The sequence below is a fragment of the Coffea arabica genome, chromosome 3c, assembly GCF_036785885.1.
Source record: "Coffea arabica cultivar ET-39 chromosome 3c, Coffea Arabica ET-39 HiFi, whole genome shotgun sequence".
NCBI lineage: Eukaryota > Viridiplantae > Streptophyta > Magnoliopsida > Gentianales > Rubiaceae > Coffea > Coffea arabica.
In genome coordinates this window covers 4,778,162-4,789,958 of record NC_092314.1, presented here as the reverse complement: position 1 = coordinate 4,789,958, position 11,797 = coordinate 4,778,162, and the positions used below count along the sequence as shown (strand labels likewise).

Genomic DNA, 11,797 nt, shown 5'->3' with positions numbered 1-11,797 from the left:
ACTTGAGTTGGTGCCCTTAGCACAATTAAACTCACTTAAGTGCACTATATTTATAACTACCGCAAGGAAAGCTCTCTTTGTTAAACTTTCGATGTGAGATACAAAGACACACTCAACAAATTTTCACCTTGGCATGTATCTAACATCGGCAAATAATAGACGAATAGCAAACAAGCTCCACCTTCTCCATAAAAGTCCCAACGGATCTCAACGAATCACAAAAGTTCCAACGAACCACAACAAGCCACCAACGAATCAGAATGCAAAAGGCTCAACAGGTCCCAACAGGCCAAATTTCATAAAAGGTTCAATAGATCCCAACGGGTTAAAAGTCACGAACATAGTAATCTTGCTCCACCATCTTCTCCAAACCCTTGACGAGTTCCAACGGGCCAAATAACTCTTCTTCAACACCCAACAGAACTCCAACGAAAATTTGTTTTTCTTCACTCTCTGTAGCACCCAAAACTTGTTATTGTCATCAAGAACCCAAAATCTAACCATGACCCAAAACCTGAAGCTAAATCTGGAACCTGAAGCTCTGATACCAGTTTGTTAGATCTGATCCCAGAAAATTGACCAACGAGAATAATAGGATTCTTGCCAATTCAATAATGACAATAACAGAACAAATAAATCAAACAGAGAGACACGAAATTTACATGGTTCAATCCAATTAACCTACGTCCACGGACGAAAAGGTAGCAGATTTACCATAATAGAAAGAGAGTACAAAACCTTAGGAAAAAATTCCTAGGTCCAAAAGGCACCTAAACTGAAAACACAAAAGAATTTAAATAACACTAAATGCTTAATGACCCAAAGGCCCATGACTTGCTCTTTTGGTTTGATGCCAAGTCAAAACCTCTCTTAAACTGGGGCATGAACCCCCTAAAATCTCTTTTGAACTGGTGCACATGGCACTTGGGCTGATGCCCTTAGCACAATTAAACTCACTTAAGTGCACTATATTTATAACTACTGCAAGGAGAGCTTTCTTTGTTAAACTTCCGATGTGGGATACAAAGACACACTCAACAGACTTAATCATTTTTGGGAATTTCTTACCAAAAAAATCATTTTTGAAAAAAAAAAAAGGATTAATCTTTCCTATATTGATAGTGTATATACTGTCAGCGTTGGATAAATGATAACTATGTAAAATTTGAATTGAAATTTAACTTTTACACATATATTATAAATCAAACGGTGATAGTGTATACGCACTGTTAGTATATATAAGATTTATTCGAAAGAAAAATGTACGACAATTGCATCAACCCTGCATCTTATTACAAAAGAATCCATCAGTAAATAACTTCTATAGAGCACTCAATGTCAAAAGATGAAATCATGCTGTAAAATACCGTGAAAATTAGATATAGCTTAACAGTTAAAAGTGTTGATATTCTTCTTTTAAAACAAATGTTCAGTCCTTCCAAATTTTGGTAATTCGTGTCTTTGGCATTATGATGCCTGCACTTGTGACTTTCCATAAGAGAAAGAATTATTTGCACTAATCTTAATATATATAATTATTCATAACCAAGAATAATCAATGATGCAGGGTAAACTTTTATCTGTAAAATTTATACCAAGCTTTTCTACCTTGTAATATGCTAAGTCCTGTTGATGAACAGGTGTTTGTACTTTTAGTGGTTGTTGCATTACTAATTTTTTGAGTAATTTTTTAGTTGTCTATTGAGTGGAAGTTATTTATTATTTATAATGTGAGAAATGATTGTAGTTGATTTTTTCTACCATACTAGGATGCCTGAGAAAGTTAAAAGTTGACCCTAAAAAATATATATGGAGTCACCATCTTTGAACAATTGTGCTACATAAAACTTATAATCCGATGCTTTTGCAATAAGCATTTGGATGGCCTCTAAATTATTCATTGACCATATTGAGTCTCTATTTCTTTGAGCCTGTTACATGAAACTTCTTTTTTTTTTAAAAAAAAAAAAAAAGTAAAGAAAGAAAAGCATGCTACATGAACCCGTTTGGATTGCTATTTTTTGTAAGTTTTATAGAAAAATATACCGTAGTGATAAAAAATATATGCTTATACTACTACTTGAAGTGAAGACAAAGTCTTCAGTTTATTTCGATTGAATCATAAGATTTCTCAGGGACATAATGAATCCTGTGAAAGAAAGAAACAAGCATGCCATATGCAGAGTCTTGAAGAACTTGCATATCACAAATCATTATAGGAAAACATGTGGATGTTATAGAATTGCTCGTAAGAATTCACTTGCACGTGATGGTCTCAATATTTTTTATGTCTGGAGACCTCTGACTGAATACTGGACTGACTTGAAACTGGTGGGATCCTTGGGGCATAGATCCCCCAGGACTCCTTCACTTTTCCCTTTGTTTTCAGAATTATAGAGGTACTAAGGGAAGACATTTGCAGAGAGTGTCAGCAGTAGGATTGCAAATGAAGGGAAGACATTTGCAGAGAGTGTCAGCAGTAGGATTGCAAATGAAGGGAAGACATTTGCAGAGAGTGTCAGCAGTAGGATTGCAAATGAACCGAGCCGCTCGCGAGTCATTCGAGTTGAGCTCGAACTCAAAATATTAAATTCGTTCGCGAGTTCAGGTGTATATATATATATATATATATATATATATATATATTTTAATATTTTATTATTTATTAAGAAAAAATATTATTTTATTTATTTTTTAAAAAATAAAATAATTATTTTTATTTTTATTTTAAACTCGAGCCCAAGCTCGAATGTTAAATTATCAGCTCATCGAGTTCGAGTTCAATAAAATTAAATCAAAACTCAGATCGATTAAACCAAAACTCGACTCGACTCGGCTCGATTCATTTGCAGCCTTAGTTAGCAGCAAGAACTTAGCCTTGCAAAAACATCCACCCTAGTCAAGAATTTTCTTCCAGAAACAAAAGAAATCCCAGTACAACCACACGTAAAAATGCACCGGGTATGTAGCAGAAGACCAAGTCATAAGTATATACCTTTCAACGACAACAGTCGCAAAAAATGTGTATTATCATTCAAGTCTCAGAATTAACAAGGTACTAATCTCTTTCTTTAACACGTTTACATGGCTTCAAAAGCAAAAGCAGGCCGTGGTAGAGCAGAATACAGGTTAAGCGATCTGGGGTAGTGGGATGAAAGAAGTCCGCGATTGGCTAGGAACAGAGTCCAGCCATTGCAGTTTTAAGATATTGAACAACCATGCTGAACCACGGAAGGAAATGAAACTGTGTCATACAGAAAATTATCTTTAGATATTCTCATTTCCTTTTGCCTGAGCCAATTGTCAGCAGCTCAAAGCTACGGAGAGTATCATCACGACCACCTCTCAAGGCTGCAACTCGAGTGAAAGATGATGACTTGGACTCAAATCCAGGTTGCAGTCTTTGGGTTGTAGATAGGCGACCTGTGCCCGAGGATCCCAGCCGGCCAGGACGATTTTCATTAGGTTCACTAGACGAGTTTGGTCTGCTGCTTGAGGCTACAGCCCTCTTTGAAGTGCTACCAGTTCGAGCTACACGCCCTCTTTCAGAATCTGTCAGCTGATCCACAAGGAAAAGGAGAGATTAATGGACACACAAGTACATGGAGTATTATGAAGCAAAGAAGCAGTGGCAATTCCACTCACCACCTCCTTGGACGATGGCACGTCCTCAGAAGCTCTGTGCCTCAGGGGATCCCCATGCAAGCCAGCACCAGAACTATTCCTTCTGCCAAATGACTCGTATTTATCCCGAACCTCCTGTCTCACTAGATATGACACATTACAAGAAGTATTAAATGACTAGCCTCAATGCAACTCATTCAAAATCAACCCCAAGAGTTATAATCATAATGAAACACATTTCCTTTGCTCTATCATCAGTTTTCATTTATTTTCTTTCACAAAAATATACATTTTACCCCATCTCCATGTGGCAAAAGGCAGGAAAGGACTCATCACCTTTCACAGAATGCGCTTAAACACAATTAATACACCTTGCACCCAAAGTTACAATTCCAGAAGTGTTTTGACACAGAAACTGCGAATGTTTTCACCTTTGCAGCAACTTTTTTGAAAATCCACGGCTTGATAATTTTCCATTGTTCCATTCACTATCCACATATATGAACAAATACCCATAACAGCTAACCACAAGCAAGCCAAATTCAACTATAGACCTAATCTAGTGGGTACTAACACAAGACTGAGGAACAAGATGAAGAAAAACTGAGAGAGCAGAATTCAATTTTCTGATGTAATTCCAGCAAAATGTAATAAAAAAAACCTGGACTAATTCGTATACCTATTTAAGAAATCAAACCCTTTTTTAAGAAGTTGCAGTTCACATAACATTGCCCAATTTAGAATGTGATTTTAAGCTGGTCAACAATAAAAACTAAATTTGCTAAATTGACTAATCGGGCAAAGTGTAACCTTTTATTCCAATTATCTTTAAAGATAAGCAGTTCAAATGAAGTAAACTTCAAAGTTGTGTTTTGAAACTATTCATGAATACAAAATATAGGAGCATCATCTCTAACTGGACCTATTAGCTAAGAAATATTTTACAGCAGATATGTCATAACCAGATGAAACCAGAGACACTCTAATCTTGAGCACTATGGGTGAATTTAAAAAAGGCTAACAACAGGGGTGAGAAAGAAGCATCTCCTTCGCCTGCAGCAGCCTCCAAATTCCCACATGCCCACCTGTCCTTCATCCCACCAGATGAATAGGAAATTGTCCTATAGAAAATTTTCCTCTGACGACAACCATATTGATGGCTAATGGAACATTTTCTCGGTTCACTATTCTAACTTTTCCTTCTGGATTCTGTGTCTGACTGTCTCTCTCTAAACAAATTTTTCACATGCCTTTCGTTTTATACAATTTTTACCCTTTACCCTTCTTTTAGTGATGTATCTGGATGAGTAGACATTTTCTATTCCCCTTCCTGTTTTATGAAGGTAGGATGGGGATGGAGGTTGAAAATTTTTTTGGATAAATACTGAACTGTTGAGAAGGGAATACAAAAATGAAGAACAGCTGAAAGTAAAGGAACATTAGATTAAACTACAAATAGGTTTTACAGGAACCCATATTGGAATCTTTGATTGCAGAGAATGTATCTTACATGACCATGTCAAAACTAAGATTTCAAAAACCAAAAAATCAAGTGTTTTTAAGCCTAAACAGACCTGGGTTCTTTACTGCTCTTGAACTAGAGGCAATCTGTGGGTACTTCAACACGGTCCAGTCAAAAACATAGTCAAACTGATAACCTGCAACAGACACCACTACATCAATATTCAAAACACGACCCAGAATGAGATTCAGATCAACTTTGACAAGATTTTCTATACATATTGGCAATATATTTTTGGGATTAATGAAACATCTCACCTTCTCGAATAAATAGGTCCCGGAAAAGTCTTTTCAGGTATGAATAATCTGGTTTGTCATCAAACCGCAGCGATCGACAGTAATGGAAGTATGATATGAATTCAGATGGATGAGATTTGCAGAGCACCTACCCATAGCAAAATAGCAATTCAAATTACACTATACAAAATAGTGTGTGTCGGCATACACATGCACGAACACGTGAACAGGTATTGAATGACTGTGTATGTGTATGTATGTGCTTCTGCTTTAGGTGTTGTATGGTGTGTGATGTCCAGACTAAACAATTAGCCAAGAGAGCCTCACCATGAGCATTCAAAAGAGATTGAAAAATAAATTTCCCTTTTACCCAAAAAAAAGTCTAATGATGTGACAACATCACGGCTGAACAAGAAGAAATTTTTTAGTACCTCAATTGGTGTAAGCATCTTTTTTTCGCTAATTTTGTCATATTTCTGCTTCTTAGTTCCAGCTTTCAACCCCTGCCAGGGAAGGCTAGAATAAAAGATAAAAAACAATCAGATTCATGAATATTGGTCGATGCAAAGATAAAGGAAAGATGTGGAGTAAGGAACTTTCACTCAACCTTCCCCTGAGGAAATACATAAGCACATAGCCAAGAGACTCCAAATCATCCCTTCTACTCTGCTCTGCAAGGGAGCAATAGAATCTCGATGTGACGCATCTAAGAATACACAAGGAAAGGATCCAAGAATATGAACTTAAAAATTAACCCGCATACTGGTTCACTTACCAACTCCAATATGGGTGTTAACACTCGCATAACGAGCTGTGCCAGTAAGATTTTTGTTTTCCCTGTAAAAAAGAAAAAGAAAGGTTGAGAAAAGTCATATAGAATAGCACATTTATGTAAATACAGAAGAGTCATCTCATTCAGATTCAGATTCAAAATGTCATCTCACAGACACGAAAATGCAGATTCATAGAAGGATAAGGTAATTGGGAAAAAAAAAAAACAGATACAATTTTTAGACCTAAACGACGCGCATGTATGATCATTCCAATACCTGTATGGTATGTGTTTATGTGTTTGAAGATCTCTATACTTTTTGGCAAGACCATAGTCAATGATGTAGACCTGTTGTACAACAAAATGAAGAAAACTGAGATACAACTGCACAAAGGAATGTAGGAAACACGAGCATGGGAAGCAGGAAACATGAGCAATTGAGCCTGCATGTCTACAAGCACAACAATTTCTAAAGATACAGCATCACCTCATCTAACAAGTACAAGTTTGTAGTCATGCATATGATATTCGTGTTTGTACACTCATTTACCATTATTCTTGTCAGATTTGATAATCAGAGCACCAAAAAATATATATAAAAGCTCCAAACTTATTAGAATTGAAGTTGATAAGATCAATGCATAATGCAATAATACAAGCCAGAAGCTCAACCTAAATTGTTACAGTTAACCATTCACAACTTTAAATGAGAATGATAGGCAGCCAAACAGTATTTAAAAAAAGGGAAATGGCAAAAGGCGGAAACAGAAGGCCTCAAATTTCTAAGAAGCACAAGGAGTCCTAATACATCATAAATAAAAATGTTATTATTGTATGGATTCGCCAACTATCCAACCCCCTCCGCATTTAAAACTGATACAGGACTGTCTGGTCATACTTATCCCGGATAATCTCTTGATGAGACCCTGATGCTTGTAGAAGTCACCACCTGCTTCCAAGGAGGAAGCAGTAATGTTAAGAGCAACCCACCTGCTTCCAAGGAGGAAAGCTCCATGATGAAGGAAAAAACATCTAAAAAATGAATGTATGAGCAACTAATTCTTCTATTACCTTTTCCTTTTGCATTTAATATTCTTCTTCTTTCTTTCACTGTGATTTTGGAAGGCGTAGAAAATTGTTCAGTTTTCTTATAATGCTACCTCTGCAAGCACTACATCAAGATGTCATGAAAAATCGAAAAAAGATGTAGGATCATATCCCACTTCATGCATGACAGAAGACATTTGACCACAAGGTTGATCCCACTCTCCCCTCAAAAGGGGAAAAACAATATATAATAAAACAAATTCCAGATACTACAGCTAAGCTAAGGCCTTTGTTTTCTTCCAGAAGTGAAAGCTTAAAGAGCTTGCACTACTACAGTATCTGTCAATGCAAATGGACAATTGTAGAAACAGATGACAACATGAGATAACCATAGTTTATGGTCATGGTATTTTGTTCCATTAGTTGAACAGCCAAAACCAAATACATGGAAAAGGAACTTATATTTGGTACTTGGTGGGAAGCTTACACAACATTTCAGCATGTTTAAAAAGCTAGCATGCTTCTGTATTTCAGTATTGTCCAATCTATTTGACTCCAATTGTGTGATTATTGTATCTAATGTTTGGATTGTTTTGGCAACTTCGAGGGTCAAGAGGAAAAGTCAAGATCCACATGGTCAAATTTACACAAATTAATAAGGGCATAAAATCCAAACACAACCTAAGGGAAGTGCTTGGAGTATGTATAAAAAAATTGTAGCGAAAGACAACCAAATATCAACTTGCTATATTCGGTCTATGGTATCAGAACAATTTAAGTACATAACAGAGGAGAAATCATTTTGCTGTTTAAGTACATAACAGAGGAGAAATCATTTTGCTTACTGAAGTGGTCCATGTAATACAGAAAATGTCAATCTTAGAGTCAAAGCACAAACAAGCATGCATGAATTTTACATTACACCATTGACAGGAAACGAAAATACATAAAACATGGAAAGCTGAATTCAAGGAACAGAAAAACTAATCTTTAGCGCTAGGATACACGGAAGCCTTCATTTTTAAGACCACAGAAGAAACTATTAACCGTGCCTCTGGAATTCTCTTTCATTATTCTGATGGTCCAGCATCCAAAAATAATATGCACTTTAAATGTTTCACTTGACTCAAAAGTTTAGCAATAATATAAATGGCCATTCCACTGTAATTTGCATCACTTTCACTACCTCCAGAACAGTTTTACAGGCAGTAGATACCAGCCTAATCCTTCAAAAAGATCACAGTCAATAATACATTTTTTTGTGTTTGCCAACACACTTCCCAAATTTTGAGCCCCCAGAGGAAATGACAACAGAAATCCTAGACCTCAGTATCTCCAAAAGTAAGACATGACCTCATTTGCTTAACTCCAGATCAGCCTCTAATGTGACAAAGAAATACACAAGGAATGACGAAACACATGAATGAAGTCCATGAAAGCAATAAACTCACACAAACAAAACACAGAAACTAGTGGTTGAAAATGGTCTAACCTGATTTGCTTTGCGCCCTAAACCCATTAAGAAGTTGTCAGGCTTGATATCACGGTGAAGAAAACCTCTAGAATGCATGTATTCAACTCTATTAATCTGCGTAAACAAGATATCATAAGTAGAGTAGCTACAAGTGAAACAAAACTTTCCTGACAAAGTAAGTCACTCACTAGCTGATCTGCAAGCATTAAAACGGTTTTCAATGTGAACTTTCGATTGCAGTAGTTAAATAAGTCCTCTAAGCTTGGGCCAAGAAGGTCGATGACCATGGCACTGTATTCTCCTTCAACGCCAAACCATTTCAGATGGGGAACCCCAGCTTCATGCACAAAAAGGAAAAATTGGCAAAAAGCTTTATCTTTACCATATAAGCACTTAAGGGAAAGGAAAATAGCAGGGGGAAACAATTCAATACTCACTTCCTCCCTGAAGAAGCATATACAACTTTGATTCATAGTGAAGTTGAGGATGCTTAGTTTTAAGTGGTTCCTGGAAAAAATTCAACAAGCTTTCTAGGATAAGCACATGCTGCTACATTTCAACAGTAGTAAATTCAGTCAATTGGAATGATGATACCAATAGTTAACAAACAGCTCAAACTCAACTCTCTAATGATTTATTTAGGCCACATCAGGCAACTAAAACTCCTAATTTACATGCTAAGAAAAGAATCGTCAATGACAAGTCCATTTGAAAAATCGAACTTAAAATCCAACCTACTAAGCCCAAAATCCTGTAACTCCATAGGTCATAAGGCATATCTGTACAAAAACATATCAAAAAGCTCAAAAACCAACTAGACCGGCGAACTAAAACTAATCAGAGAGATCAGCAATTCATTTTATTCACTGCCGAAGACTCATCATCAGAAATATAAACCAAAAAGAATTAAGCGCAGCATAAATTAAATGTAAATATTAAAACAACGGTTTAGTACTCACAAGTTTTACACCAACTTCTTCTCCAGTTTGTACGTTTACTCCTGAAATACGAATAAACCCCATGAACGCATAAAAATACCATGGCAACATAAACTAGAAAAATTTATTCAGATAGAAAAGCATAGGAGCTAAAATTACCCAAATATAGCTCCCCAAATGATCCACTGCCAATCTTCCTGCCAAGCTTAAACTTTCCACCAATCACATGATCCATAACTAAACCTTCTAAGAAAAACTACCCTTCAGAGCCAATATTAAGGGGTAAAAATGAGGTCAAAAAAATAAGGAACCCAAAAAATTTTCCTTCTTGATTTCAAGCTGAACCCAATACAACATTCCACATATTAACCATCAAAACTTCCTTCGATCGATCGTCCAAAGCTCCAATATTTAGACAATCTTCAGATCCACCATCAAAAGAAAAGAGAGAAAAAACCATCCAAAAATCCCACCTCAAAAAAAATTCCTCAGCAGACAAACAAATTAACCAAAAACCAAACAAGTCCCAAAATCAAGTCTTGATATATGAGCTTGGGAATTCAAGAATTTATGTACTCTTTCACATAAATTCTGAAAAAGATGTTTTTTTTTTTCAATAAATTAACGAATTAAAATTGACCCTTTTAAAATCTACATCTTGGGATGCAGGGAAAAGAAAAAGGGAAGAAAGAAGGTACATTAAATAGAAATCCAGTTTGGTTTTGCATCCAACAAGGGAAACAAGTGAACAATTAAACGCATATATACATTTGAGTGAAAATAGAAGGTGAGGAAAATGAGAAGAAGGTCTAATTCTGGAGGGAGGAATCTAAGGAAAACGAAATCCACGGGGAGAAAATAGATTCTGAGAGGGATCTGTGTAAGAAGGAAAGGGAAAGAGATTGAGACAAAAGAGATGAGGAGTAGAAATGTGGATTGTGATGGTCTGTAAAACCATATGGAAATAAGAATAAAGAGCTGTTGGGATATTACTGGCTTTTTTATTTGTTTAATTGTAAACTATTCAAATGACTAAAAGAATTAGCTCTAATTTTTTTTCTAAATAGAGAAATATATAGTCAAATTAATAAATATTTTTTCTTACGTAATCCAACTAATCTCTTTCCATTGTTGTATAAATCAGAGTACTCTTGCACATTAAAGCTTGTTACCTTCCAACATGGATAAATGGTTGAGCTTTTTGTTTACTTCTAATTGAATTAATTATTTATTTGTTTTGACTCTTCGATAATCTACACCCTTCTTTAATATCTTAGTTATTTTCTTAATTGTGATACAAAAATATAGTATCTAATAATGAATTTGTAAAAGTTTTGAAAATTTAAATAGCCAACAGGAAATGTTTGTTGAATTCAATTATAGTATTTTAGAAAATTTAGCTCAATTTCACTCTTGAGATAATTTTTCTTTATGTAATGATGAAGCAATTAGTCATTTTTAGAGATTTTCAGTGCTTCTTGGATTATAACTAAAGAATTGGATTAAAGGATAAACAGAGGTTTTTTTTTTATCATAGTGACAAGAATGAGTATTATACTATAATGACATTATTAAAATTTAATTGTTTCTCTAAGCATCTAGCATTAGTGGCGGCAGTAAATAAAGGACAGGAATTAGGTTAAAGAGTTAGGGGAGAGATTAAATGGACAGCAGTTTCCTCCTCCTTTATTTCTTTTGGGTAGAAGTAGAACAATCATTTGTTACTTTGTCAAATGTTTTGGTTCCAATTCAATACTTCATATTTAATGCTGTCATGCAGTTAATATCACTGTGCCTATAATATAGTCTTTCTTTCTTTTTTTTTTTTCTAGAATTTGTTGAATGGAAAGATGATGAAGGTCTTTTCTTATTTTTTAGTTGTTTTCACTGTTAAGATTATGATTAACCTGTATTACTGTACTTAACCTTTTCTCTTTCATGATCACCAACATTTTCGCTTTCATGTTAATGATACTTAACGCACATGTAAGAGAGAACTTTCATCTCTTCTTTAATTAGTTTTGCAAGGAAAACTAAAATGTCTGTTTGGATTGCTATATTTTGATATTTTTGTTAAAAAAATAAATATATACTGTAACGATTTGACGTTTTTGAGATAAAAAGGCGATTAAAAATGTATTAATAACAAGTTAAGAATAATCCAAATCTACATGATTTCGTAAA

At 35.1% G+C, this 11,797-nt stretch overlaps 1 protein-coding gene across 1 annotated transcript; it reads right to left on the bottom strand.

The window, feature by feature from the left end:
• Window positions 1-2,966: 2,966 nt before the first annotated feature.
• LOC113734304 (casein kinase 1-like protein 11) lies at window positions 2,967-10,346 on the bottom strand. Its single transcript, XM_027260792.2, has 13 exons — window positions 9,773-10,346; window positions 9,635-9,675; window positions 9,113-9,182; window positions 8,864-9,012; window positions 8,694-8,789; window positions 6,432-6,502; window positions 6,158-6,219; window positions 5,990-6,053; window positions 5,814-5,898; window positions 5,404-5,530; window positions 5,199-5,282; window positions 3,646-3,767; window positions 2,967-3,559 (listed from the first exon to the last, which is right to left on the bottom strand). Exons 1-13 carry the CDS (start codon window positions 9,846-9,848, stop codon window positions 3,278-3,280), a joined length of 1,329 nt encoding a protein of 442 aa, XP_027116593.2. The 5' UTR covers window positions 9,849-10,346; the 3' UTR covers window positions 2,967-3,277.
• Window positions 10,347-11,797: the final 1,451 nt, after the last annotated feature.

Bases quoted from the DNA above. Each gene is read 5' to 3' on its own strand.
- LOC113734304 (XM_027260792.2), bottom strand. From the start codon at position 9,848: ATGGATCATGTGATTGGTGGAAAGTTTAAGCTTGGCAGGAAGATTGGC. The intron at 6,220-6,431 runs GTATTGGAATGA...TCTTTTTTACAG, and splicing joins CATAAACACATACCATACAG to GGAAAACAAAAATCTTACTG. The intron at 6,054-6,157 runs GTAAGTGAACCA...GCTCCCTTGCAG, and splicing joins TAACACCCATATTGGAGTTG to AGCAGAGTAGAAGGGATGAT.